This window comes from Porites lutea, chromosome 2 (assembly GCF_958299795.1).
Source record: "Porites lutea chromosome 2, jaPorLute2.1, whole genome shotgun sequence".
NCBI classification, from domain to species: Eukaryota; Metazoa; Cnidaria; class Anthozoa; order Scleractinia; family Poritidae; genus Porites; species Porites lutea.
In genome coordinates, this window is record NC_133202.1 from 24410890 (window position 1) to 24436453 (window position 25564).

At 40.6% G+C, this 25564-nt stretch overlaps 1 protein-coding gene across 1 annotated transcript; it reads right to left on the reverse strand.

Annotated features, from left to right (window-relative positions):
* Positions 1-3126: 3126 nt before the first annotated feature.
* On the reverse strand, positions 3127-25462 carry LOC140928080 (NACHT and WD repeat domain-containing protein 2-like). Its single transcript, XM_073377801.1, has 7 exons — positions 25034-25462; positions 22001-22692; positions 21054-21256; positions 11244-11574; positions 9269-10017; positions 7427-7633; positions 3127-6598 (listed from the first exon to the last, which is right to left on the reverse strand). The coding sequence occupies exons 1-7, from the start codon at positions 25114-25116 to the stop codon at positions 3341-3343; spliced, it is 5523 nt and encodes a 1840-aa protein (XP_073233902.1). The 5' UTR covers positions 25117-25462; the 3' UTR covers positions 3127-3340.
* Positions 25463-25564: the final 102 nt, after the last annotated feature.

A 25564-nucleotide genomic window follows, 5' to 3' on the forward strand; every position in this document is an offset into this window, starting at 1 on the left:
AATTAACAGCCGTAAACCCCCAAAAGTAGGGTGTGTGTATCAGCAGGGGTTTCGATAAAGATTGAAGTAGCCGGCAGGTTTGAATGGAGTAACAGACTGTATCAACAAGGGGCCGTTAGTCCCCTTTTTCTACGGGGTAGGGGGTCTGGGCGCGTTCTGCCCCAGACAATTTTGAAACTTCAAGGCCCTAAAATGCGATTTACAGAGTTCTGGGGACTAAGTTTGATGAAAAAAGAGCGTGTTTTTCGTTCATAAGAAAATGTAGCTTTCACTTTGTCAGTCACACATTCAATCAGTTCTTGAAAGCAATGAACAAATGACGAAAACTAAATTACGTACTTTTGCACGTAAACAAACTCTGCGTGAGCCTGTGAAGAAACTTGTGAAAAAATTGCTGAAATATAGCTTTTGCATGACTAAAGCAGAACTTAAAACCATAGCGCCTTTATGAAAACACAACTAGTCATTCAAACTAGCTGCTTCTTCTTTCTAAAAAAAGGTAGCCGACCTCTCTGAGCAAAGTAGCCGCCCCGTTTCGTCGGCGGTCGGTGCTTTTTGAAACCCCTGTCCGTGTGTGTCATCCGTCTGTCCGTATGTCGTGATTCTCCCACAACATAACTATTTGCTCTTTTTACAATCAAACAAACTCCAAAACGTGAAGTTAAAGCTTGTACGGCCGAGACAAGGGAGAAACCGCGAGTCCCGCCTCGTCCCCAGTCGCCTATTAGCCTCATACGACAGAAGCGCGGTCCAGGGGAGCGCAAGGGGGAATGGAAAGGAGGGCAACAAAAGAGAGAGACGTCCCTCTTTCCTCCTTCCCATTACCCCTACCCTTCGCCTTGACCGCGCATCTCTGGGAACAGACAGCCGCGAGTCACTCACTGGTACATTAAAAGTACACATGACGCAGGTGACTCTTAAAATGCCTCCGTTACATTTTATTGAAGCATCTGCCTAAAAAGTACTGTTACAAATTCGACATTTGAGCCACAAATAAGTTTAAAACATCGATACATTTACCAAAATATTTACAAAATCATCTCCGTACCAAAATGTATACCAGAACAAACCGATTACGTAATAAAAGTGGCCAGGAAAATTACTCGAAAACCCTTTTCAGTAACAAATTTAAATTATGTGCTATTTCTTTAATAAAATTACATTTGAAACGCTCCAGTTAACTGGTCGTAAAGTCATCATAAAACCGGTTTATGTTATAAAAGCTAACAAGATTCCCAGGGAGAAGTCCTCCTCTATCTCAATAATATATTATAAAGACACAAGTTGTTCATTATAAATTACCTCAAAACTAACACCAGGGCTCCTCAAGATTTTAGGAGGAATTAATAGCGTTTATCATCGTCGTGCTATTTTCAAAAAAGCTGCCATAAGAGTGATTTCTGGTTAACTGCATCTAGTTATAACCGGTCAATTGGTTTTCGAACTTGAGTTAGTCTTACCAAATGACCTCAAGTCAACTAAAAAGATGCAATCACACTCACTACACTCCTAGGCCTGTTTTCTCATATAAGTCTAGGTAACGGACGGTATTTACTGCGATCTTTGTTTCAGATCATTAGATCACATACTTAAGCAAAAGAAAACGCTTTCCGTGTTTGCATAGCCTGATATAAACACAAGAGGGTTGGGAGCATTCGAGACAGGTATGCAAACCCGAGACTAAGTCGAGGGTTTGCATAACTGTCGAGAATTTTCCCAATCCCTCGAGTGTTTATATAAGGCTATGCAAATACGGTAAGGAAAAAAAGTTTTCTATTGCTTTTATAAATTAACTTTCCCGAGATAAAACACAAAACTCTTTGTTATGGCACTGATTAAAAGATAAATTCTTACCAGTCGCGAAGTCTTGTACGCGACGTCTTGCTTGCGTTATCAGTTCTAGTTTTGCAAAAAAGATGCATTCTAAAATAGAGATTTTTCTCACTTAAAATGTCAGCTTAAGCGAAAACAAATTGGCACAGCATGTTTGTAAAGACTTTTCACGTTTCAGGCGACGAGGGAATGGGCAAGTAAAGTAAACTTGTCGAATTTTCAACTCAATAACGTGTTCAAATTCGTGTTTGCGTGATTATCGCGCGAAAAGCAAAACATCTTGACGTCAGAACCATGTTTCCATACTCTCATGCAAACACGCCTCTCGGCCAATCAGAGCGCGCGTACTATCTTAGATATTTTATAAATTAAATTGTTGCACTTACATATTTCTGCGGCATTATTTTTTAAATCTTGCGATGCCTTACTCAATAAACCCCGCAAAGTTTAACGAGCCAACAACATAACAAAATTGAATTCATAACGTACCGTAAATCCTCTATAAGCCATCAAACCCCCCTTTCAAATAAGCCCTCCCCCCTTTCCTTTCAGGGAAACAAAATTATTGAGCCCCCTTCCCTCCCCCTTATTATTTTCCGTCACGAAATTGATAAATGCCGGATAGACTGTATTAATAAATCGCGACTGTAAGGCACTCCGGTATTTACTTGCGTACTGGAAGTCTCTCCTAACGGGCACCCTCGTAAGCGAACAGCTCTACTTACGGCCGCCTTCACAAAACCCCGTTTTTCTCAACTCCCATACAAACTCTGTAGTTTTACATTCCCGTATGAGGCCAGGTCCAATACTTACACCTTTGTCGCGTCTCGAGGGTGTCAGCTCACGAGAGCTTCCACTGTATTTGTTCTCCAACTTCATATCCTTTCCCACTTTGCCTTCTACATCTTCGTAAAGGACCGATACCACCGTCTTCGCTAAATAAAATAAGCCCGCTTCCCCGCTGAGACGTCCTTAAAAAAAATAGGCCCCGGGGGAGGCTTAAAAGAGGATTTAAGGTATTCATTATACAGTCAAAACTTTCCGTAATCGACCACCCAAACTGCCAAGATTTAGCGTTCGCTTACCACAGGGGTCGCGTCGAATATTTCAATACGTATAATTTCTAAGTTTCTATACGTGTAGATGTTTCACGTACTCTCTGAGTACTGTAGTAAAGACAGGTAAATTGGAGATCACACCATGTGGCAAGTGGTCCCTTACAAGAGAATAAAAACAAGAAAATCTCTCCCCCCCCCCCAAATTTTCTTAATCATAGTAGATTTGTTGCTCCTCATGAGACATAAGGTCAAGCCTTCATGTGCAGCCACCTCCCGTAAGCGACCACCTCCCATAAACGAACACCTATCCCAAGCACCAAAATATTCCCGGTTCGAACCCAACGGCTGCAACTTTTTGTACAAAAAAATCCACTTGTTAAGTCATACGAAATTGCCGTGAAAGATAACATCCTCGTAAAGAACATGGCGTGTAATGTATGTAACGAACTTCAAACATCAATTTCAAATTCACTCTCTTCGTCCTCCCATTCAAGTTCCTTGCTCATATCAAAGACGGCCCCGTGTAGAGTGGGGTGGCTAAAATACGGATTAGAAACATCCACAGACAGTTCCCTTGATCCAACCTCATGCGACAGTGTCAGAGATACGATTGGCCGAGACTTGTTTATCACCATAACAACCTGGTCACCGTCATCTGTCAAAATACAGTTAGAGACTGGAAGATCTGGAGTGAACGAGGCCAGAAGTGTACCTGTGAGCAAGTCCCATAAGCGAATGGTACGATCGCGAACACCAACAGGAACGAAGGAAAGAGCTCGTTTTCCATCTTTTGAAAGGCAGACATCTTTGACAGGTTCCGTGTGGCCATTCAGCTGATGATAAAACGCACCAGACACCAAGTCGTACACTCTTATCGTTTCACTCGTTCCAATAGTTCCCGCTACTACCATGCGCATGCTCAGACAAGAGGACGCTACTTTCCACACTTTCATCCCCTGACCGATGATGTGCTTGACTTTTCCAGTCTCTAGGTCCCAGGTTACCACTGACTTGTGTGTTTTGTCCAGTTTTACAACGTCAACAAGGTAATGTCCATTAGAACTGATGTCTGCAGTTGTGAGGCGTGGGTAGTGGCCACTTATTTCCAGCGTATATCGCTTGGATTTCTCCCTTAGATCCCAAACGATGAGAGGAGCATTCTCGCAAGAGCACACAGCAACCAAGCCATTACCACTGACCATGACTGTTTCGATAACAGCGTCTTGACCAGCTTTGAGCTTTGTTACGAGTTCTCCAGTCTCAAGGGAGGCAAGTTTCAGATACAAGCGGTCTTTAGAAAGAATAAGAACGTGCGTTGTGCCAACTAAAGCACAATCACTAAACTTTACACTCGTCGACACTGCTCTAGGGCTCTCAGCCAAACGTAGTGCCAAATCTCTACGCTTGTACAGGGAGCTTGCATGGCGATGAACTTTATCCGTCTTGGCAGGAAAATCGGATCGCATATGCTTAATGAGTTTCCCTTCTTGGAGGTCAATAATGGCAAGTTTTGTACCGGAGCGAATGACAGCGCGTGTCTCATCTACCACCAAAACCTCGTCTGCGTTAGTGTTGTTCAAGGTTCGAATGACTTGACACGAGCTTAGATTCCATACACAGATAGGCCCCGGGGTCTTTGACTTAGTGATGACCTGCTTCTGGAAGCTGCTTTTAATCAACACAAGGTGTTGGATGCTGTTCTTGTCCTTGTTGTTCTCAAAGTTAACGTCGTCACCTTGCGGTTCAAGATCCCACACACGAGCCATGAGGTCATCGGAAACGGTAACTACCATTTTCAAATCGACACAAGCTATTCTCACAATGGCGGTGGTCGGGGGATGTTTCAGCATTTGTTTCTCTTTTACAGCAGTTTCCAAGTTCCAGACGGCAATATCATTGAAGCTGTCAGTACAAAGCAAGTAACGTCCACTCTTGGTCACCGTGGGGTAGAGTATATCTGGCCCTAGGACGTGAAGACACTTGCCTGATATCAACTCAAACACCCTCACACCAAAGGACTTTTCTGTAGAGACTAAAAGTTGACCTCTATGGAATGGGGTGAGAATGACATCGCTGACAAAATCTTCCGCGTTTTCCCCACAGATCTCAATAACAAGACGAATATCTTCTGTTTGGAGATCATACAGCCTGGTGTAGCTTGCTCGCGAGCTTGCAAGCGCAATGTTATCACCCAATCCTGCAATTTTGTCATGATTGAACTCCTGATCTACGAAATCTCTTGTTAGAGTGCCATCGTTGAGGTTAATAAATTTTATGACGTTGTCCAGAACTGTTACCAGAGTGTCTCTGATTCCTGCTATTGCGATGGGGGCAGGGTTTTCCGTACTGGGAATCTCCCACACCATCTCCGCTTCGTCAAGGTTCCAAAACTGAAGCGCGCCTTGACAAGAAGCAACAGCCAACTGATCATCAAGACAGAAGTCCACGTGACCAACTGCTCTAGCAGTGTCCAGTGTTTTCACGATCCTCGCACTCTTTACCTCCCATATGCTAATCAGCTGGTCATCGCCTCCGTTCATTGCTTTCTTACCATCTTGGCTAAGTACTAGAGATCCATGCAGTCCAGGACGCGAGTGTACCAGCCTGCCGCCTGGTCTTGCCAAACAACGGATGTTGGGGACAAATGACGGGTTTGAAGGATGGTGCGCTTGACGCAGCAAACGCGCAATGAACGAAGAGGGCGATCGAGATGAAGAGAGACGTCCAATAAGTTGTGACGCCAACTGATCGGCAGAAACGTTTAAGGCTTCAATCGACAGTTGCAACGTCTCGAAAACAAGTTTCACGTCAAGTTCATCCGGATCAACAGCGAGCGCTTCAACAAAATCGTCTAATACGTCGTATACTGACGTGGCCTTTAATTTGTTCAAAAGAAATTCGTAGTTACATAAGGCACATTGCTTCAGCCTTTCAAAGTCATCAGATTTAAGCAAATGATAAGGCAGTTCACTAAGTTTTCTATAGTTAAACGCATCATCGCTGAATTTAAGCGGCTGAGGAGAAACATGGCGGTCTTTTGCATTTCCTTTGGTATCCTCTTTCTTTGCACCTTGTGTCCAGCGACCAATGAAATAGTCTGCCAACTCCGAGTGAAAGCGGCGGAGTTCTATCTCGTTCGAGAAGAGATATCTCTCTATAACAACATCGTGTACTTGCTGATGTTTCCAAGTCATCAAACGAACCCCATTTTCAACGTGCATAGCAAGGAAGTAGTCGATATCGGCCTTGATTCGGGCCAAGAGCGATGGAGGCAACCTTCGAATGGGTGGTGCCCAAGTTGAGAAGACGTCATCCAACACCTTGTCATCGCAAGATAACACATCTTCTAGTTCAGTTTCGCTGATGCCTTTTCTTGATGCAGTGATATATGCCAGTGTGTGATGCAATAACCTTCTGCCATGTTTACGCTCCAGATTTTCACACACAGAGTTGATCATTTCACGTACTGACGAAGCGAGGCTGGCGCTCTCAACAGCCGTGTACGACCTCCAAAGAACTGCCTGCTCCACAGCAAGCTTCAAGCAAAGGGCAGAGGGACATCGTGATACTTGTTTTAGGATGAAATTTTCTTGCGATTCAGTCAGTTTTCTTTGGTTCTCATTCAGCTTCATTTTAAGAAAGTCTACTACTGCATCATCAGTAAAATCCGGGACCTCTACGAAATGATCTTCGTCAGTAGCGATGGCCTGTAGTGATTAAAAAAAATACCAAGACTTGGAAAAGGAATCTAGGTGCTGCAAGTTGCTTAGGGAAGTAACTGATCGTTTACGGAAAGAAAAGCACAGCCAGAGTGCTTTCAATAAAGAACTTCACGAAAAGTAACAGACTTACGCAGATGTAAATGTAAGTGTAACTGTCAACAAGAATAGGTCATAGCCGGCTAGCCAGCTAGGATGGCAGTTTGAGGAACAATGATATGGCTTTGAAAGCTTGGCAGTTTTCCACGGTACAAAGTGAACGATGATCAAGGCAAACAGCTACATGTATGAGGCACAGGGTCCATAATATCCCTAACAAAAATAGGCGTCTACATAGAGGCTGACAAAATCTCACGAATACCCATTACACGAATAAGTAAGCTTTCTCAATCCTCGCTCTTGGAACTTTAGAAGCACCAGCCAAGCAGGCCAGCGCTAACTCAAGCCATAACATATGAAGCATCTTTATGCTTTCATCTACATTTTACCATGTTCGGGAACAACGTTAGTGTCACGCCTTTCGCAGTCAGTCAGAAAAGAGGTTTTAGAAATGAGATGGATGGATGCCCTCGATAAGAAAGCAAAATGGACCTTTAAAAACTAATACACCTTTGGGCATCAGCATTCAATCAATAAGCTTCTCTCTTTTGAACGAATGCGCGCTACATAGGCGATAGCATATTTTAGAACTGGGTCACGTGGGACATTTGTTTGTTAGTGCAGTTCTTTATGACACGCCACACACAGCGTGTCTTCTTTCGGAGCTATTTGTCAGATAATGTAAATTAAAGTTATATTTATTATCAAATGGCCTACCTTAAGAGCAGCAAAGGCCCGGTCGCCCGTCAAGCAACTGAGAACAATCTTTACATGAGGTGGCAGATTACATGGTAACCATGACATCTCCCTGGTAATGTTATAGCTGTGAAGTTGGTCCAATGAATCAAGAAATAACACCAATGGATGAGTGGCTGTCGCATTTTGAAGAAGCCTATGAAATTCCTTCACCAGATTTTGATAGTCCTGCAATGAAAGTAAACTTCTCTTCGAATCAGAGTGAAAAAAAATTGTTGTCTCACTTTTTTAATAGACACCGTTCGCTCAACATGAGATGGGTTCCTTTTTAAAACTGCTTTCTTGATTCAACGTGGATGGTGTACACACAGCTACCCGGTGCAAGCCGGCTAACAAAAAAACCTCAACGTTAAATATCGCAACCCAAAGTCACACACATCACGGTTACAAATTGTACAGTAGCTTTAGCCATTGTGAAATTATGTGAACGAGGTTGCTCAAAAGCAAACGCCAGCATACAAGAGAGCTTACAAGGATACGAAAGGTTGGCAACTGCCTAACTTTTGATGTATTTTTCTGCGCAACCGTTCGTTAAAAAACTAGCGCAATTGTTCAAAAGGTTCGGGTGAAGAGAGGCGACGATCGGAAATACGCCTGTAAAGGCTATTAAAAGATGTGGATACCACTATCTACTGGATAAATCTCTAACCAGTGGGCAGTGCAATTGGTTTTCTTAGTACTTATCCTCTTGATAATAATTAATCAGGTGGATAGGGCTATCTACTGTTTTAACTATAGGAGCCTGCTGATAAGACAAAATTTCATTCCTGACCTATGCGTCTGTTCAGTTGCAAATGGCTTCAAGATAAAGGTTTGCTGCAATGAACGCCTAGAACGCAATTCGACATCTTCAGTAGTCTATAGCACAACGAACGTACGGTCAGAGAGAATTAATTTCTTTAAGGTACCGCTCGACTGTGAGCATTGATACGCAATTATAGGTTCGAAATTTTATTACTTTTCAAGACAAAAATACTGTTCTCTTTCATTTGTGCATTTTCCTACTTGTCAAAATCACTAACAAAAGGTCTTTAGTTAACATGGGCAAATTCTATCCGCATTTCAAACTGCCCACCATACTCAAAAATGTGTTACAACAGATCTCAGGCCTTTGATTCGACTCCTGTTGAGAAAACTTTGCCTAGTCCAAGAGAAAACTGAGATCATTGTTTTCGCCCGAGTCACCTGCGCATCGTTTCTCGTATATTTTCTGGGCTGAAAATTCACATTTCGACATTCCAGTCCAAAAAGTATGCGGGTTGTTCGTCACATTAACCTATAAGTCGTCAAGTTTTCTTAGCTCCTTCGAGTCTTCTGTAGCTCATCGCTAGTGTATCTACACTAGTAACCTTAGGCTGTGTTCACCCGATACAGGATAGCTCTTATGCCGGCACAAAAACAATACTGGATAGGGCCTCCGTTTAAACATAAGAACGGGGATTTCGGCGCAAATCGAACAGGTTCTGGCCACGCTTTGGTGCAGTGTGAACAGGTACCCGGACGGTAGCGGAAGTTTATTTGTACGAGCGAGGACAGGAATCCACTGAAACGGAAGTAAATATTCAAGAGTGTGTGGACGACTGGAACTTTGTTCACCAAACCCTCTCAGCCAACGGTCCAGGTACGATGTTCGATGTGTGTGAACGACTTGTTCCAGTTCTGTGCTGTTACTGTGAACATACTATACTTATTTCGATTCAGCACGAAAACCTATACGGCATCGTGTAAACAACGCCTTAGCTCATACTAATTACCAACCAAAATGCGTGTAGAACCCAGTATAATGTACAAAATCACGCTTACCTTCGGAACACTCTCGGAATCAACATTAAACACCACGCACACCTGATGGCAGATACTTTGCAAGAGCTGCTGGACTTTAGACGAATGAAGGGTAGTTCCAATAAACCGCAAGACCACTGCTACCTCCGACCCCACCCATGAAGAACACTTGCTAGCTGCCATGGCAACTAATGACGTCTTCCCAGAGCCTTGCTGACCATGAACAACCAGAGGGAAACCTTTTTCCCCAGTCACATAACTCTTAATTCTATTCAACGTCCGATTTTGGTCGTTTAAGGACGAACAGAGGTGCTTACAATGAACTGTATGCTGAGAAACTTCTTCAAATAGGATGTTATCTGGTCTCGATATTTTCGCCTTCTTGATAGCCTTCTCGATACATTCTTTCATCTTGTTGTGGAAATCTTGACACAGCTTTTCAATGTACCTCTGGTGCTCTTCGCTTGAATGCGTGTCGATACCATTTTCCACCCACTTAAGGTTGTACGAAATTGAATTGTTCTTACTAAGTGCCCTATGGATCTGCTTCTTCTTTAGTGATTCTAGAAGATTCTTTGCCGTATCATCCCATCCCCTTGATCCTACCCTACTGTTTTCTTTATGTGGAAGCTCCTCTATGTCAATGTATTTAGCGGCGTTGTGGTTTTGGGCGTTATCTTTCATGTCTGTGATAATCCGATGAAACCAAAATGCGTGAGAGTTTGGGCAATTCGCTTGCAGAATTCCTTGTTTTATCTCCTCCTCTGAGTCTAGCGAGAGAAAAACAAATACTTTTCTAATAAAATGTTTCCGTCGACCACCTTCTAATAGCCCACGTTCGATAGATTCAAATTCTCACATGACTCTGAGGCTTTAGGGTCAAAATTGCACATTTTTCACGACTCCATTGTCTCGCAGTTCCCGAACCAAATATAGACAAGTGATCAGAACGGCTCGCAGTCATGTAAGAATTTGAATATATCGAACGTGGGCTATTGGCCAGAGCGAAAACATCCGAAACCCGGACAAACAAAATAAACTCTCTGAATATCGAAAGGGCATGACAACTTGAGATATCTGTGAAAATTGGAGCCCGATATAACGGGTAATATAGGGCGAATTATCTTTGAAAAACTCGAAAATTTACAAGGAATGTATGGGCTGATTGACGTTTTTGCCACACACCAATTTCGCAGTTTTGGATGGCTGCTATTTCCTTTATTACTGCCTGAAAAGAGCTGAAAATTACATAAATTGCTCAAATTAACCAACTCTTTCAACTTTTGAATTTAATTTGTGCATACGGTGACGCCATCTTTGAGTTAACGCGTATGCTAATAAGCACAAATGTAAACAATGACGTCGCCAAAGATTCGCCTATACACATCCAAATTTTTCGACTGCGTACTTGATAGAGGTAAATTATTAGGTTTAGTTTTGCTTCTTTGTGCTGCTGAGTATAATGTGAAGAATTATGTAAATCGAGGAGGTGGATAATATCCTCCGAGATCTGCATAGTTCTTTATATCATACGAAAGCCGAAGTGGGTAACTGTTTGATAACTCATTCAAAAAACTTGTAAGTTCTTAACGAACTTAGCTCCTAGTAGACTTTTCTCCAATATTTGCCTGTATCTCGCGCAAGGTTTTTTCATGTTTCGCATTGCAAATACTCACTAAAAATAGATGAAATCCATCGAGCAATATTTTTTGCGAATTACTGCATTTCTTCCGTTCAGTTTTAGACAGAAATTCGGCTTTTACGTCTTTAGATGGTCGTGAACGACATTGTTCTTTAGTTCACAAAGGCATAAACAGCTGAAGCGGTATTTCCTGGAAATGAGGCTGTTAGAAGTATACCATCAAATCGATAAGTTCTTGCCTACATCTTCTAAATATGGTAAGCGACGGCTGGTTATAAAGAATTAGCCGCGGGATTGGAGCCAATCAGAAACGGCGAAATATTTTAAATGAATAAAAATGACAAATAAACCCACCGGATTGTTGATATCTGTGAGCAGCATCTTTGGACAGTGCTTCTTCAGCTGCCTTTCTCAAAATACTCTGCAGCATAAGGAACACATTCCACCATTCCCTCAAGGCTTGCTGTTTAGCTTCTTTACTTGTTGGAGCAACAAAATCTGGAAATTGTGAACTGATCGGTTGAAGAACATATTTCGCTGGAACTGCATTGTCATCACGTTTGAACCAGGCATCTAAGAAGTCTTTGTTATTCTCATCTTCAATGACAGCAAGGAGTGATTCAAATTCATCACAAGGAATAATGTGTGGAAAAGGGCGATAACCATACTTCTGACACAGGAATGTCTGTGAAAAGGATATTATTACATACATCATCAAAAAGAGTAAAAAAGTAACTCCCTCAAATTGGTAACAATTCTAAATAGAGATGTGATGAGGTAAAACTATCCCTTCCTGATATATTTCCTCGCTTTGTTTTGTATTCGGGTATTTAGGTGTTACATTATAGCTCGTTGTGTAGCTTTAACATCGACAACGGCGACGGCAGCGCCGAAAACGTCACTTTTAAAATGAATCTGAGTTCTTTCCAATTCGCTGAAAATGTCAAATATAGGCGAATTCCCTGGTGTTGATTACTTGAGGACCGCACTCAAGTTTAGAAAGAGAAAGACGAATTCGTTTTCACTTGTTCATGCGTCCTCCACAAAACGTGAAACTAGGCACTTTCACGCGCCGTCGTAGTCGTGCAGTGACGGTAAAGAAATGAACAAAAAAGCGTGATGCATGTGTAGAGTTGTTGTTTTGCCAATCTAAACCCATCGCTTTTTTGCCGTTCTCGTCAGTGCCGCCGCCGTCGTCGTTGCTAAAGCTTCCCAGGTCACTCGACGTCAACTCGTACATTTCGCTTCAGTTTTCTTTTGCGGCTTTTGTTTGCTTGCACTTTGTGCTTTATGCTTTTCATTATTTTCTTTAGATTGCACTTTTTATCATTAATTTTTCTTTTTGAAGTAGTTTTTTCCCTTTGTGTGATGATGTTGACGTTTGTAAGCGTTTAAGAGTCCTTCTCACGAAAAAAGCATTTTCTTAAAAGTTCGTAGTTTTTGTTTTTCCTTCAAATTTTTTCAGGGCCACGATGGATTAACTAACTACCCGGATTCTGAATTTCATGGTCATTGAAAAACTGTGACATTATCTTCTATAAGCCCAAACTTGAGTAAACATTGAAGATTTTAAGCGTTTTGGCTGAGTTTGTGCTTTGGGAGTTTTCTATTGTTTCTAGTCTGTCATGATACACCATTCTTGTTCAGCACGCGTGCAATGACCGCGCTTGCCTGCCTTCCAAATGGCTAACCGAGATATGATAATTTAGTATGAGAAAATAGATGGGGAAGGGAAGGGATTCCCGTCACTTAACGTCTCCAGCCAGCTGAGTGTACATCATGCCGAGAATTAAAAACTCTAAAAAGAAAATGGCCGGGGTGTTGAATGGTATTTCGGGCGAGAGAGACACTTCACGGAGAAGAGATGGTGCTTCAGGTACGCAATTGTCCATTATTTTAAGAGTTAATTGAACATTATTGAGCTTGATTTAAATATCATTGATTCATGATGGGACGTCCTGATACCGCGGACTTTGTATTTCACCATCAGGAGAGTCCCCCGGAGAGTGATGCAAGAGAGACTAAACCGTACCAAAATTATCATATCTCGGTGAGCATCCGGAAGAAAATAGCTTTCATGGGAAATTTGATTGAAAAACAAAACTCCTGTTTCTTTTTTTTGAACTTAGATGCCGTCCTTTAGAATCACCTACAGGAAAATTTCCCAATACTCGACAAATCGAATGAATGGAATAAGAAACAGCGTGAATTCAATTCTGAAGTGACAATTTGCGCAGAGGTGATCTCATCAAATGTTAGACCCCCTGAAAGACTCAAATAAACAAACGGATCTTAGTGATGTGGAATGACTGAATTAAGCGAACGTCTGAAGTGTTCATCGAGCATGTGGTTTCAAATACTCACGTGACTAAAAAGGCGACTATGCCGTGAAAAAACAACCGTCAGACTCGACGAGAAACAGAGGAAATTCTAGTCGAAAATGAACCAGGACAAATAAACAGACAAGGATGTAATGGTAAAGATATATTTATTTGAAATATTACATATTTTACAACTCCTCTCGGTCGAATATCGTCGTCTCCAGTCCCGATCCGTTTTTGTCGATCTTCGATGTATAGTTATTGACATGCAAAGTGCGTCTGGGCGGCCTGTGGTTTTAAAGGTAACATATGGAGGCTATTACACGGCCGCGCGGTCTCGAGGCGGCCATGTAATGTTCTATTTACTATATAAACACCAATGAAATTCCAAACCATTTCACTTACATATTTTTTTGCTGCGAAAGGCCCGATTTATTATGTAGCCATAGCAACGGTGATCCTTTCACATGTGAAACTGAATAACATGTTATTTTCACGTGTGAAGATATGATGTTTTCGCGCAAAAACTCACCTGGTATTTCATTTGGTGTTTATATAATAAAACGTAATAATAGAGTACATCGCCCAGAATGAGGATGAGTCGAAACCAATTGTAGAACTGCACAGATTTTAGGTACCCTATTGACGAACAGTTACGACTTATAGATACTTTGAGCAACAACAATTTGCCGTCTGTCCCAAAAAACTACAAGATGCTGATCATGTCAAACGAACGCGGTTTTCAATGCTTGGGTGTTTTTGTCCTCTTGTTGTTCAGACAAAGCTTTGAATAAATATTCCGACCAACAAACAAACCAGGTTCATTCACCAAAGTTTGAAAAGGCCGCGGGAATCGAACATCGGAGCTTACATCTGGGTCACTGCTGTAGCGACGACAATGTCCGGTTGGTTGTTGCAATCCAAGAGTTGCCGGGTAAAAACGATTACTTATGAGGAGTCAGAGAGACGGACATGACAAGGTTCTTTTTAGCACCATCTTTTGAAAACCCAGATGAGTCTGATCAGAGAACAAGACCAACTCCAAGGACGCCGATCTCGTTAAGGGAACAGGGTTTTTCGCTTTCTGTATCTGTGACTTATCTTTTCCGGAACCGGATATATCGTTCTGTCTCACGTGGCGGGAACTTGCTGCATCAGACATTACAACAAACGGTTCCACTTTGGGTCTTCTAATCCTCAAGATCTCCAGCACGGCGTTCCTAAAACGGCAATCTCTGTAGCAATAAATGAGTGGATTAACTACAGAATTTAGATGCAAAAATGTGTCCTGTACACGCACCGCCAAACGTTGACGAAACACTGGATAGATTCCTTGTAATATCCCGCCGAGAATAGTTGAGAAAAAAGAAAGAATCAGGGCAACCGTAACAATAACAGTGGTCATAGCTACTCTGTGTTCACGTTTGGCGTTCACTAACCCGTTGACTTGCCGAATTTGACATAATTTGCGTTTTCGAACTCCAAGATACACCATGACATAAAAATATATGATAAGACATAGAGCAAACATTACCGAAACTGAAAGAATGATCAAGAAAATCTCCAAAGCTAAATTGATGATGTCATTTTCCCTCATCATGAGAGTAATAAAGTGTGGTGGAGATACGGTTACTATTGCTAATATCCAAGCTACTATTGCCATCTTTTTTGTAAGGCTTCTAGTCACCATAACCTTGTGGTCTATCCATTTTCGAATGGCCATGTACCTTTCCCATGCAATCATTGTCAAATGAAACACCGAACAAATCGTTAGGGTGACCGTGGGCGATAACGCAACAAAGTCCAACTTGCAAATGTAATGGTCAGCCAGTACTCGATAAGGAACTAACAGTCCAACCACAGCAGATAACAGTACACATAAAATTCCTACTAGAAGATCTGTAACGGCCATACTTGATAACAAAATATTAGAAGCTCTCTGCAGTTCTTTCCTTCGCTTCACTGATATGATTATTAATGCATTCAAAACAACCGCAGAAGGAGAGATCATAGACGCGATAGCGGCGAAAACCCAAGGAGAAGTAGTGTCATGTAAATCCCATACTAAGTTTGGTTCGTGCGAGCAATGGAATACTGACTTAGTTGTGTTTGAAAAGATGGTCGCTGTTTCTGTTTCATTTCGGTCCATAGTGAACGCTTTTTAATCCATTTATCTTTTTAGATAATGCTGAACGTCTTGCTCCAGAGTTAGGAAGTTTAGTCAGCTTATGTTGGATTTAAAAAGAAGAACCTAATGCCATTGCAGTTGTATGATTATATAATTGCGGTGGTTGTATAATAAGTGTTTATTGCTAAAACATTTGTCATGGGTTGGATTTTCTTACTAAAAGCTAGTATAAAAGCCCGCAAAGAAAGAACGTAGGAACTGAGAGGAAAAAGCCGAAATTTGATAATTAAGGTTATTGTTTTCTATAATACACAGTAAATGTACCACGGTGAATTAGGCATCGGACTGTCATATTACTGGCACAGGTGTGGCTGGAAAAACATCAATATCCATAGCCGAGCTCAATGAAAAAAATTTTCATTTGTATAATTATCTATGGATATGAAGACACATCCTCCAGATTATCGGTTGGTCATTTTCATGTTAATCATCGTGAAAGCGCTCGTAACAGCATCCAATTCTTACAAGACTTTTTCCACTCAATCTATTTTCGGTAGTCTTCTTTTTATCAAATTTTTAATGCAGATTCACCTTCAGTGTTTACTTTCATTAGCAGGCGACAACTAGAATTCAACATTCGGTAATTTGCGTAATATCCGCTGAAATCTAGAGAGGATAATTACTTATTATAATGAGGTACAGAACCATTTCTGCATGACAATTTGGTAAATAATAGTCAATTGTATAGATGATAAAAACAGAAAGTACTGAAACTACTTGAAGTTTTTAAATACTTTGCCACCTAGGCTTAGGACAAATCCTCGAACAGTCAAGCTATACGAGGCAAGTTTTCCGTTTTTCTGTACATTGTATAAAACGAACAATGATGATTCCATGCTGCCGTGAGTCTGTTCAGTGTTAAAAGACAAAGAAGTGGAACACGAGCCGCAGGCTTTGTGTAGATCCTTCGAACCTTCATTAAGCGGCCAGTAACCAAAGTTCCGAAAAAGGTGTAGAAAAGAATGGGAAATTAAACTTCTTTTAGGCGGATACCTCTATTAAACGGCTGCGGACACCTTTTGGCGGTGCCAACGAAAGTTCTCTCATTGTTGTCACCTCTTTTAAGTGTCCATCAAGCGCTTGATACACTCAGTTTGGCTTGATGTTAAGCCGGAATATGATGAAGAAAAATACAGTCTGAGATAGAAGGTGACAACTAATTGTGGACCAGTGAAGCTTCTTTCTTTCACGCGTTTGTTTCAAAATAAAGTAGAGTTTCTGTTAAAGATTTTGCTGATTTATGACGAAATTCTATTGAGTGGCCAATCTCCATTAAGCGCTCACTTGCCGGTACCCCCTGTGTCGGCTTAATGGACGTTCCACTGTATAATAGGAACCAGGGCGGATAAATGTTGGGCGGTGAAACGAGCGCTCCGCTCTTCATTTAACGTGTGATGCGGAATAGGACTGGCACGAGCGCTCCTTCCGCGCTTCCGGTGCGCTTGAAGGCCGGCGAAATTTTCGTTTTTGCAAACCGGAAATCCTGTTTTCTTTCTGTAATTTCAGGCTACAATGTTAAATAGATAAATTCGTTTCATAACAATATCAGTAAAAAGTTTCATATGTTTGTATCTGTGTGCCTATAAGTCAAACTTGTTGGTCGTATAATGCCAAAATTTGAGTTTAATTTGAAAGTGTTGAATACCTCCTCCTTCCATTAAATATCACCCAATCGTCTTTAGCCGTTTCGTTTGCAAAAGCTTAACACTTTTTAACCTCAATTTTTACATATGTTAAACGGGGATAAATTTTATATAACATAACAAAAAATTAGATTGATATATTTTGATATAGTGGCGTTGTACTGCTTCAAACTTTGCTTCTCGGGTGCAACGCGCCATGGTGATTCGCGCAATTAGTCGCAATTCCGGCAACCGCATGTAAACAAAATTTATTGCGTTTTTCTCTCTAAAACAAAACAAGATAAACAGTAAAAACTGAGGGGAAACTAATTTTGAAGTTTCGAAGAAACAGAAAGACGTATGAGATGTTTTTTTCAAAATTAAAAAGAAGGATGATGGCCATTGAAATTTGCATAATTTCACCTTGCACGAGCTGCACGCATTTGTAAAATACACGTCATGTAATATATCAAACATGAGATGCAGTGTTTCATCACCAGATGAAACACCGAGAAGAGAGTTGAAAATACGACGCGCAGCGGAGTATTTTTGACGAACTTCGAGGTGTTTCATCTGGTGATGAAACACTGTGTCGAATGATTGATATTTCTTCTCAAACAAAATCATTTTTGAAGGAGAAATTAAGGATGCAAATACTAAGCAGTGTTTCATCCGATTTCCAAACACTCATTAAACATTAATTTCCTTTGTATTTTCTTAATGAATTATTAATGAGTTTGAGAACTAGTTATGAAACACGATCTGCTGTCTTTCAGTTTTGCCATAGATGACATGGATAAAATTTTCCTCCGTGTTTTAGACAGAACTTAGTTGTTTTTGTTTTGGAATAACATCGACATTGGCGAGTAGTAGAACGAAAATATAGTTCAGTGGTAGAGTCATGGAAGTAATAAGAGAAACCCTTTGAAAGAGATGTTTGTCTACTCCAAATAACCCTCCCGCAAAAAATTGCAACATTTGCCTCTCGGAGACAGGGTACTAGCACAAAGGAACGAGGAAGAAGTGCAAGAAAACAAATCAAACCGCCATAATTCAGTGACAACGGCAGTGACTAATGGACAAGCCACATCGCAAGCCCTGACCGAAGTCGAAAACAAGCGACATTTCTAAGCAGAGTCCCAGTCCACTGCATCACACCTTTTTGCTCGGACGCGCTCGTTTCACCGCCCAACCTTTATCCGCCCTGATAGGAACCTTACGAAACTGCGACGGCAACGGCGACAACAACCGGAACATCAAAAAAACATTAGGTTTAATGAGCAAAACAAAAACTCCGCACGTGCACCACGCTTTTTTGTACATTTCTTTGCAGTCCCTGTACAACTACGACATGAAATGGCCAAATTTTAAGTTTACTTGAGAATGGGAACGCCAAGGCGATAAATTCTACCATCTCTGTAAGAACTTGGGCGCGGTCCCTTCTCTTCAGCTCCAAACTAAATTCCCTTCCTTAAGTAACCGGGCCCCTTGGAATAATCGCGAAAAAAAGTGAAAGGATGCAAAGTCTATTTTTCAGCGACTTTTTCTTGGACCTCGCCGTTATCGGATCATAAGGTCCCTAATGAACAGTAAACGACAACTTCAGAGAAAACTTGGTCATGTGATGAAAATGACGTGATCGTGATTCTAAGGGGTTTTTTTGCATGAAGGTGGGGGACCCCAGAAACTGCACACTGGGATGGCGGGGTTGCATAATTGCATGCAAACACGGGCAATTTTTTTTACCCCAAGTGAGCGGGTTACCGGCCTCACCTACCTGCAGTGCTCCACCTCTATGTAAACGGGCCCTAACTTTCTCTTATGTCCTGCTGGTTTTTTCCGGTCAGTGTTGGTAGAAACGATTAATTACCAGACGTTACTAATCGATGACATCAATGACATCAATGACTAATCAATAAGTAATCGATGGGTAATCAGTTGATTAGTATGAATGCGATATGCTTTAAATTATTCTGGTACAAGACTTTTGTCCACTCAAAATTAAAATTACCCAATTTCCTGGTTGATTCCGTCTTAAGCTTAGATTAATTGTCATGTCCACAAATTTGGAATACAGAGCAAGAGAAAGAAAAAGAGAAAAAGTGGGAGGCCAGCGAAACTCAACGAGAAAAAGGGCGACAGAGATCTAGAGCGAGAGATAAAAAACAAAGGAGACATTTTTTTGTTGGAAGAAGAGAATGAAAATTTTACAGCGGCGGTGATAAAATGAGAAATGCTAGCGGCCACAAATCAAATGTAAGGTGAAAATGAGAGGCAGTGAAAAAAGTGAACGAGAACACGTACGACATTCCTCCGTTAAAAGTGCAACTAAGTTTCTGGAAGTTTCACGTTGTAGTCGTGCAAAACAACGGCAAAGAAATGTACAAAAAAGTGTGCTGCACTTGCAAAGTTGCTTTTCTGCTAATTAGACCTATTGTTGTTTTTCACCGTTTTTCAGCGTTTCCTTCGCCGCTTAGCATTCAGAGAAGACACGATTTTATATTTTGTTTGAACGAACTACAGTATATACATGTATATTATCGAGAGCTTCGCTTTTAGCCCTGGCTAAGTCTATTTATAAAATATTTAAGATAGTACGCGCGTTCTGATTGGTTAAAAACCTATAGTTAATTGTGCCAGTAAAGTCATAGAAAACTGAAAGCACTAGACCACACTTTCTTTGGGTTTAGCGGTGTGATAACCCACTTGGGATGTTAGGAGAACACGACAAAAGGTTGTAAATCACGAGCCAAAGTAAATCACTCGCCTTTGGCGCGTGATTTACAAGCTTTTCTCGTGTTCTCCAAACATCCCAAGTGGGTTATCACGCCGGTAAACCCATAGAAAGTGTGGTCTATTGCTTAAATATTGGCCAATAATCAATGACTAATCAGTTGATTACCCAATGATTACTCATTGATTACTCGCTTGTTGATATTATTCATCATCGATAAGTTACCTCTGGTACTTACATGTATGAGGAGTGCGAGAGACGGACATGACAAAGTTCTCAGATGAGTATGATTAGAAAACAAGACCACATCACATGACGCTGATCTTGTTAAGCGAAAAGGGTATTCTACTTTTTGTATCTGTAGCTTATCTTTCCCTAAGCTTTGAATGAAGTCTTCAGAGCATAACGGTTAATGATATGCATAATTATCTCTCCACCAATTTACACTAACAGGCTGATTTTTTAACAGGGGGCTTATAAGGGGCACCCAAAGACAATTTTCGGAAGAATATCTGTTCGGAAGACGATTTGAGATCTAGAATTTTCGAAACATTTGTTGTAAAATTTCTTGCTTGCCTGCCTCTCCTAGGATTTTCGAACATGTAAAAAATGGTATAATTGCCTATTTTTAACGGATTTTTACCCTAAAAAGGTCACCTAGAACTTTCGGGAGCCTTTTTTCTGGCTGAAATTTTCGAAAAAGTAAGTTTTAATCCCTATTATTTTCGGATCACTAGACTTTCAGCTAGGAAATCCGAACAGATGAAAAATTTTTAGGGGATAAAAATATGCCTATATCTACAGTTTAAATACTAAAATACGTTTAACAATGCTATGTTTAAGTGGTTTTGAACTATATTCTCGTTTGGTGCCCCTGGCTTATTCCATCTAGTTCTTTCTGAATATGCCAACCAATCCCACAATTTTACCAAAGTAAATTTTTGCAAAATCACACTTCCTTTACTCTCTAAGGGCAACATTGTTCATATTAAGTCATACACTTAACACTTATTAAATGACCGGGCCTGGGAAACAGTTAATATGAAGCTCAAAATTCATTAAACCTTGCTCAACAGTGGTCATCGGTCAACATTTGTGGGTAACAGTGTACTGTTACCCTCTGATTTCATAGATTTTGCAGTGTTGCGCGCTCGGAGATTTTGGTAGGAAACAGTTTCATTGGTAGATGTCATGTGACCTTGCAGTAACCAATGAGAGTATGAGTTGTTGGGAGAAACTTCCAGCTTCATGTATATAACTACGTAGCTTGAATTAACATGTATTTCTTACGGATCTTACCACAAAGTTGGGGCCAGTAGAGAGCTCTTGGCAAGTTCTGAGTTCCTTGAGAGAAATCTCAGTAATAGAATGATCATCTGTGCAGGGATCATGTACACCCCAGCGCATGTCCACTACTTGGAATTCATAGCCATGTTCATGACAGAATTCTCTCAGCTTGGGGTACACTCTGTTCATCAGTGCATTGCGCTCAACTCTTGAATCTGTGGTAGAAGTAAGATAAAGTTACCTTACTAGGTTTTGTACTGGATATTAGTTACACAATGTCATAGCATAAGCTTTGCCATAAGCCAGGGGAGTACTCCCTATAATGGCCTATACTGTAAGGCTCCGCCCAAAAGGGGTACCATTCTCAGGGCTTCAGGTATATGGGAGGGTAGGAGTTTCATTTGTACAGGTAGAAATATATGAAACCATGTAGGGAAATCTGTCATTGTGGTCTGTGAAAGGACCTACAGTAAAAAAGCTATCAGGGGCATTTTATGGCTGTGAAAAAAGACAAGAATACTTCCTGGTTTACTGACTTATTCATATTTAAAAGATGGTGCATTTACCATACTTACTAGTAAAAGGGGTGCAGCATTCCAAATTAGTAGAGAGATATAAATTTTTCTGTCAAAAATGGTACATAAATGGGTAAGGGGTTGCACCTCGAGGTGGAGCCTCCTTGTAAACAGTTTTGTCTCCTTTTTGCCATAAAGGTTTAAGCAAACATGGTGGCAATGGTAAAAAAATCGTGAACATGATTTAATTGCAAAAAGAAGCTACAAAAATTCAAAGATTCAACTGGATACAACTAGTGCCAACCACAAGTTTACAAGTTAACCTTCGACTCTTTAAAAAAGAGTTTTACTAACCTACTTATAACTCACCCAAAAACGGCTGCAAGGGTGACTACCCCCCCCCCCCCCCCCCCCCACTTTTTCCCGAGCAACATGTGCTGTTACCTGTGAACGTGGAGCTGGTAAATATCCTGACAATCTTGGCCATGTTAGGAATAGTAACATCTATTCTTCCTGACATCACCTGTTTATACAGCTCATCTGAAGCAGACTGCTTATCACAGGATGTTACTGTTGTTTTACTGTCAACATGGTTTTCTGTTGACATAACAATTTCTGGAGCACTGATACCATCCATGTTGTCACTGACTCCTTTGGAACTACCAGAAGATTTGTTCTCTGAGCCATTAACTGACGACACAGGTATTGACACCTCTTGGTCAAGTGGATAAATATCAATGTCTGGCTCATTTTTATCAGGGGCATGTTCTATGGGGCAGATTTCAATGTCAACCTCATGCTCTTTCAGTGTTGTTTCTTTTCCATCAGGAATATTGACAGTGGATACTTTTGAAGCTTCATCCAGTTCTCGCTCTGATTCATCATTATCCTTTTTGCCAAAGAGCTTCTTGCTTATCTTAGATTTGTTTTTCTTTCTTCCACAAAGTTCATCTAATGAGGAATAAGATCCAGGGAGAGATTTCTCTTTCTGATGGAACTCGCTTTCAGGTGTTTCATATTGTGGTAAGGAAAGATGAAAGTCTTCATTGGATGCCTTAATCCCCTTGGTTAAAGGTGCCTTCTGCTCATCAGAATCTGCTACTAAGGGCAATGATGTGTCGCTGGCTCCAACATCACTAATTAAGGAGAATAACAAAAATACAGCTGAGATTGCATACATATGCACCTCCAACTGCCTACTGAGTATACCACTCTCAAAGATTAAGGTTTCTACACCTCTTTCCCTTGGAGTTATTAGCGACCTGCCACTGGGGGACCATCATATCCTCTTACAAAAAACCCAATGAAATTTTTCAGTATTTTATAAATACTGTTCTGACTGTTGAAAGGATGGAACAGTAACCACATAACAGATAAACAAAAAAGTTAATAACTAGTAGGATTTCTATATTTCATTTTCTATTCATTGGGGGTGGGGGGGGAGGGGGGCTGCATTATTACCGAAAAATCTCAAATAACAAAAAAAAAAACCTCATGCTGAGTTTAAAATTCAGCAGTTGGAGGGGTGGTACCAGATGGCAACGAGCACCGCTAACTGGATTTGCAAATGAATATCTTTATACATTTTTGGGGGAATTTTTAAATACAATTATTGGTCATTGAATTATGAAACAAAATTGACTGTTCAAGGAGTTAATAATATGAAAATCATCATTTGAAGAGTTATTTTAGTACGGTAATTCATATATTTACAGAATAATATGCGAAGGCCATTACTAAATTAAACATTGTAAAGGCGATCTCGATATAGTATGCTTTCCAATCAAGCCCGTACAAACAACATGATTCAGGGTATATTGGATCTAATTAAGAATTTGTTCATGCTTAGCGTGCGTATACCGAGTTATGGATGCACGCGGGAAGTTTGGAGAGCACGAAAGATGCGTAAGAGTTGCACGAGGCGATAGCCGAGTGCAACTCTAGCTTCTTGAGTGCTCTCCAAACTTCCCAAGTGCATCCATAACTCGATATACGCACAGCTAAAAGCATGAGCAAATTCTTTTATAACATAGCTGACAAAAATGCTTGCTTTTTGATTAACTACAAAATTCTCGTAACGCGCGACACAATAACAAACGGTTCTATTGGCTGATTACGAACACGCCACAATCGTCTAGTTTGAATGAAAATATTCTTTCTGTAACAGTGACAAAGAAAATTTTTTCTTCTTTCTTCGTTAACGATCAATGGAAACTAAGCAGAAACAAAGGTAAAAGAGTCTTAAAGTTCACCTAAAGTTAAAATCCTCCGTGACATGTTCGTGAGAAGTCGTGGAGTATGGTTTAGATTTGCTAAAGAGATGTTTACGTTTTGATCGCCGAAATCCAGAAAAAAAGGTTTTTAGCGAAGACGACTGTCATCCTTGTTTAAACTCATATTCATTTACGAACATTGGCTGGTCATTACAGCTTCCTGAGAAGACCTTGTTTTTGTGAGTAATAAATTTATGTCTTCTTGTGTAATTTGTGTAATTTGCGAGAGAAATTTTCCTGCTTCAGTCGGATTGTCCGGAGATAACAAAGTGCATGACAAATTTAAAAACAACAATAAAAACGGAAATTTTGCCTTTAAATGTTGTTGATGACCAGGTGTCTATTCTGTTCCCAGTGAATGTCTTTCGGCCAAAATTTGCTGCAGCTGGTCTTCGACAAATCTGCGAAACGCGCAACTTGCGAGTTTTTTTTTTAATTCGGCTTTATTTTTGCTGCTTGTTGGATCAGGACCTAAAAGGTCAATGCCGATAGAAAAATTGGGCAGTTTTTCGCTGGTTTCTTCCATATTTTAAAGAGAAGGAAAAGTGCACTGCAGCTTAAAAGACGACAACTTTGCAGCCAGGTAAAAAAAAAAAATGCTCACGTCATCTTATTTACGCACGGGCGTGCGTAAATAAAGATTTTGTTCATAGCGGCTCAATAGGACTTATATAGGGCGAGCACGCGCGCTATGTTATAACTATCAGTTTCCAGTAGCGATTTCCATTACGTGGATATTATCCATGATATGATCACTACTCAGTTACGCTTTAGATTTTCAAATCGTACTCTTTTTATGTCTAAATGTTTTTAGCTTATCTAAAACGTAGATAAAACACGTCCGCAATCCATTGAAGCTGATTGAAGTGTATTTACCGATGCACCGATAAAACATCAGTCAGCTGGATCAAATACAATGGCGCATTTTTTAATTTTACAGAACATTAGATTTGCTCTCATTAAAATTAACCAACAACAACAACAATCTTTTCACAATGTTGTGGTTTATTAAAAACACCGCAACAATTTTACCCTCCAAAGAAATCTCCGCATTTTGAGGGATCCAAATGTTCGACGCAACGTTTCACCTTAAGAAAATAATCCCATTAAAAGTAATTGCTTAGACCCAGTTAGACCACCCCACAAAACCTAACTTGCGCGAGAACAGGGAAATTTATCTCAGATTTTGTTCCAATCTGCTTACCTCAAGGTCGGATTTTGTTGTCCTGCTTCAAGATCAACGTCCGAAGATGCTGGTTTCTTTTCGCAACAAGCCAGATTTCCCATGTGATTGATTTTCTAAAGACACCTTTCTTGAAAACTAGACATGTCACACAACAACAAGTATCTCTGCTCTTCTGAGAATAGACGACTGTCATAAGACAATTATTAGGCGTACAATGTGGACATAATAGTGCTGGATATGTCAGTTTCTGTTGATCAACCGTTCCATCGACTGGCGTTCTCGGATCCCATGGAATGCAAACTTTTTACAGATGCAAATCGATCACTAAATACGCTTCTGGCGTCAATCAATTTGATCTTAGCTGTAAAATTATTTGCATATCTTCGACCAGAGGTGCAGAAAAATGCTAATCCTTCCTCAGACGCACTTTTCACCAGCTTGTGGAAAGCCTTTGATGGTTTCTTCAAAAGACATTGATCAATACGTATTTTCTCCCTAACATTCATAAGTGAGAAGACCAAGTAAGGTAATAAGAATTACAATGTCAAT

Bases quoted from the DNA above. Each gene is read 5' to 3' on its own strand.
- LOC140928080 (XM_073377801.1), bottom strand. From the start codon at position 25,116: ATGGGAAATCTGGCTTGTTGCGAAAAGAAACCAGCATCTTCGGACGTT. The intron at 7,634-9,268 runs GTAAGCGTGATT...CTTTCATTGCAG, and splicing joins ATTCCGAGAGTGTTCCGAAG to GACTATCAAAATCTGGTGAA. The intron at 6,599-7,426 runs GTAGGCCATTTG...TAATCACTACAG, and splicing joins GGGCCTTTGCTGCTCTTAAG to GCCATCGCTACTGACGAAGA.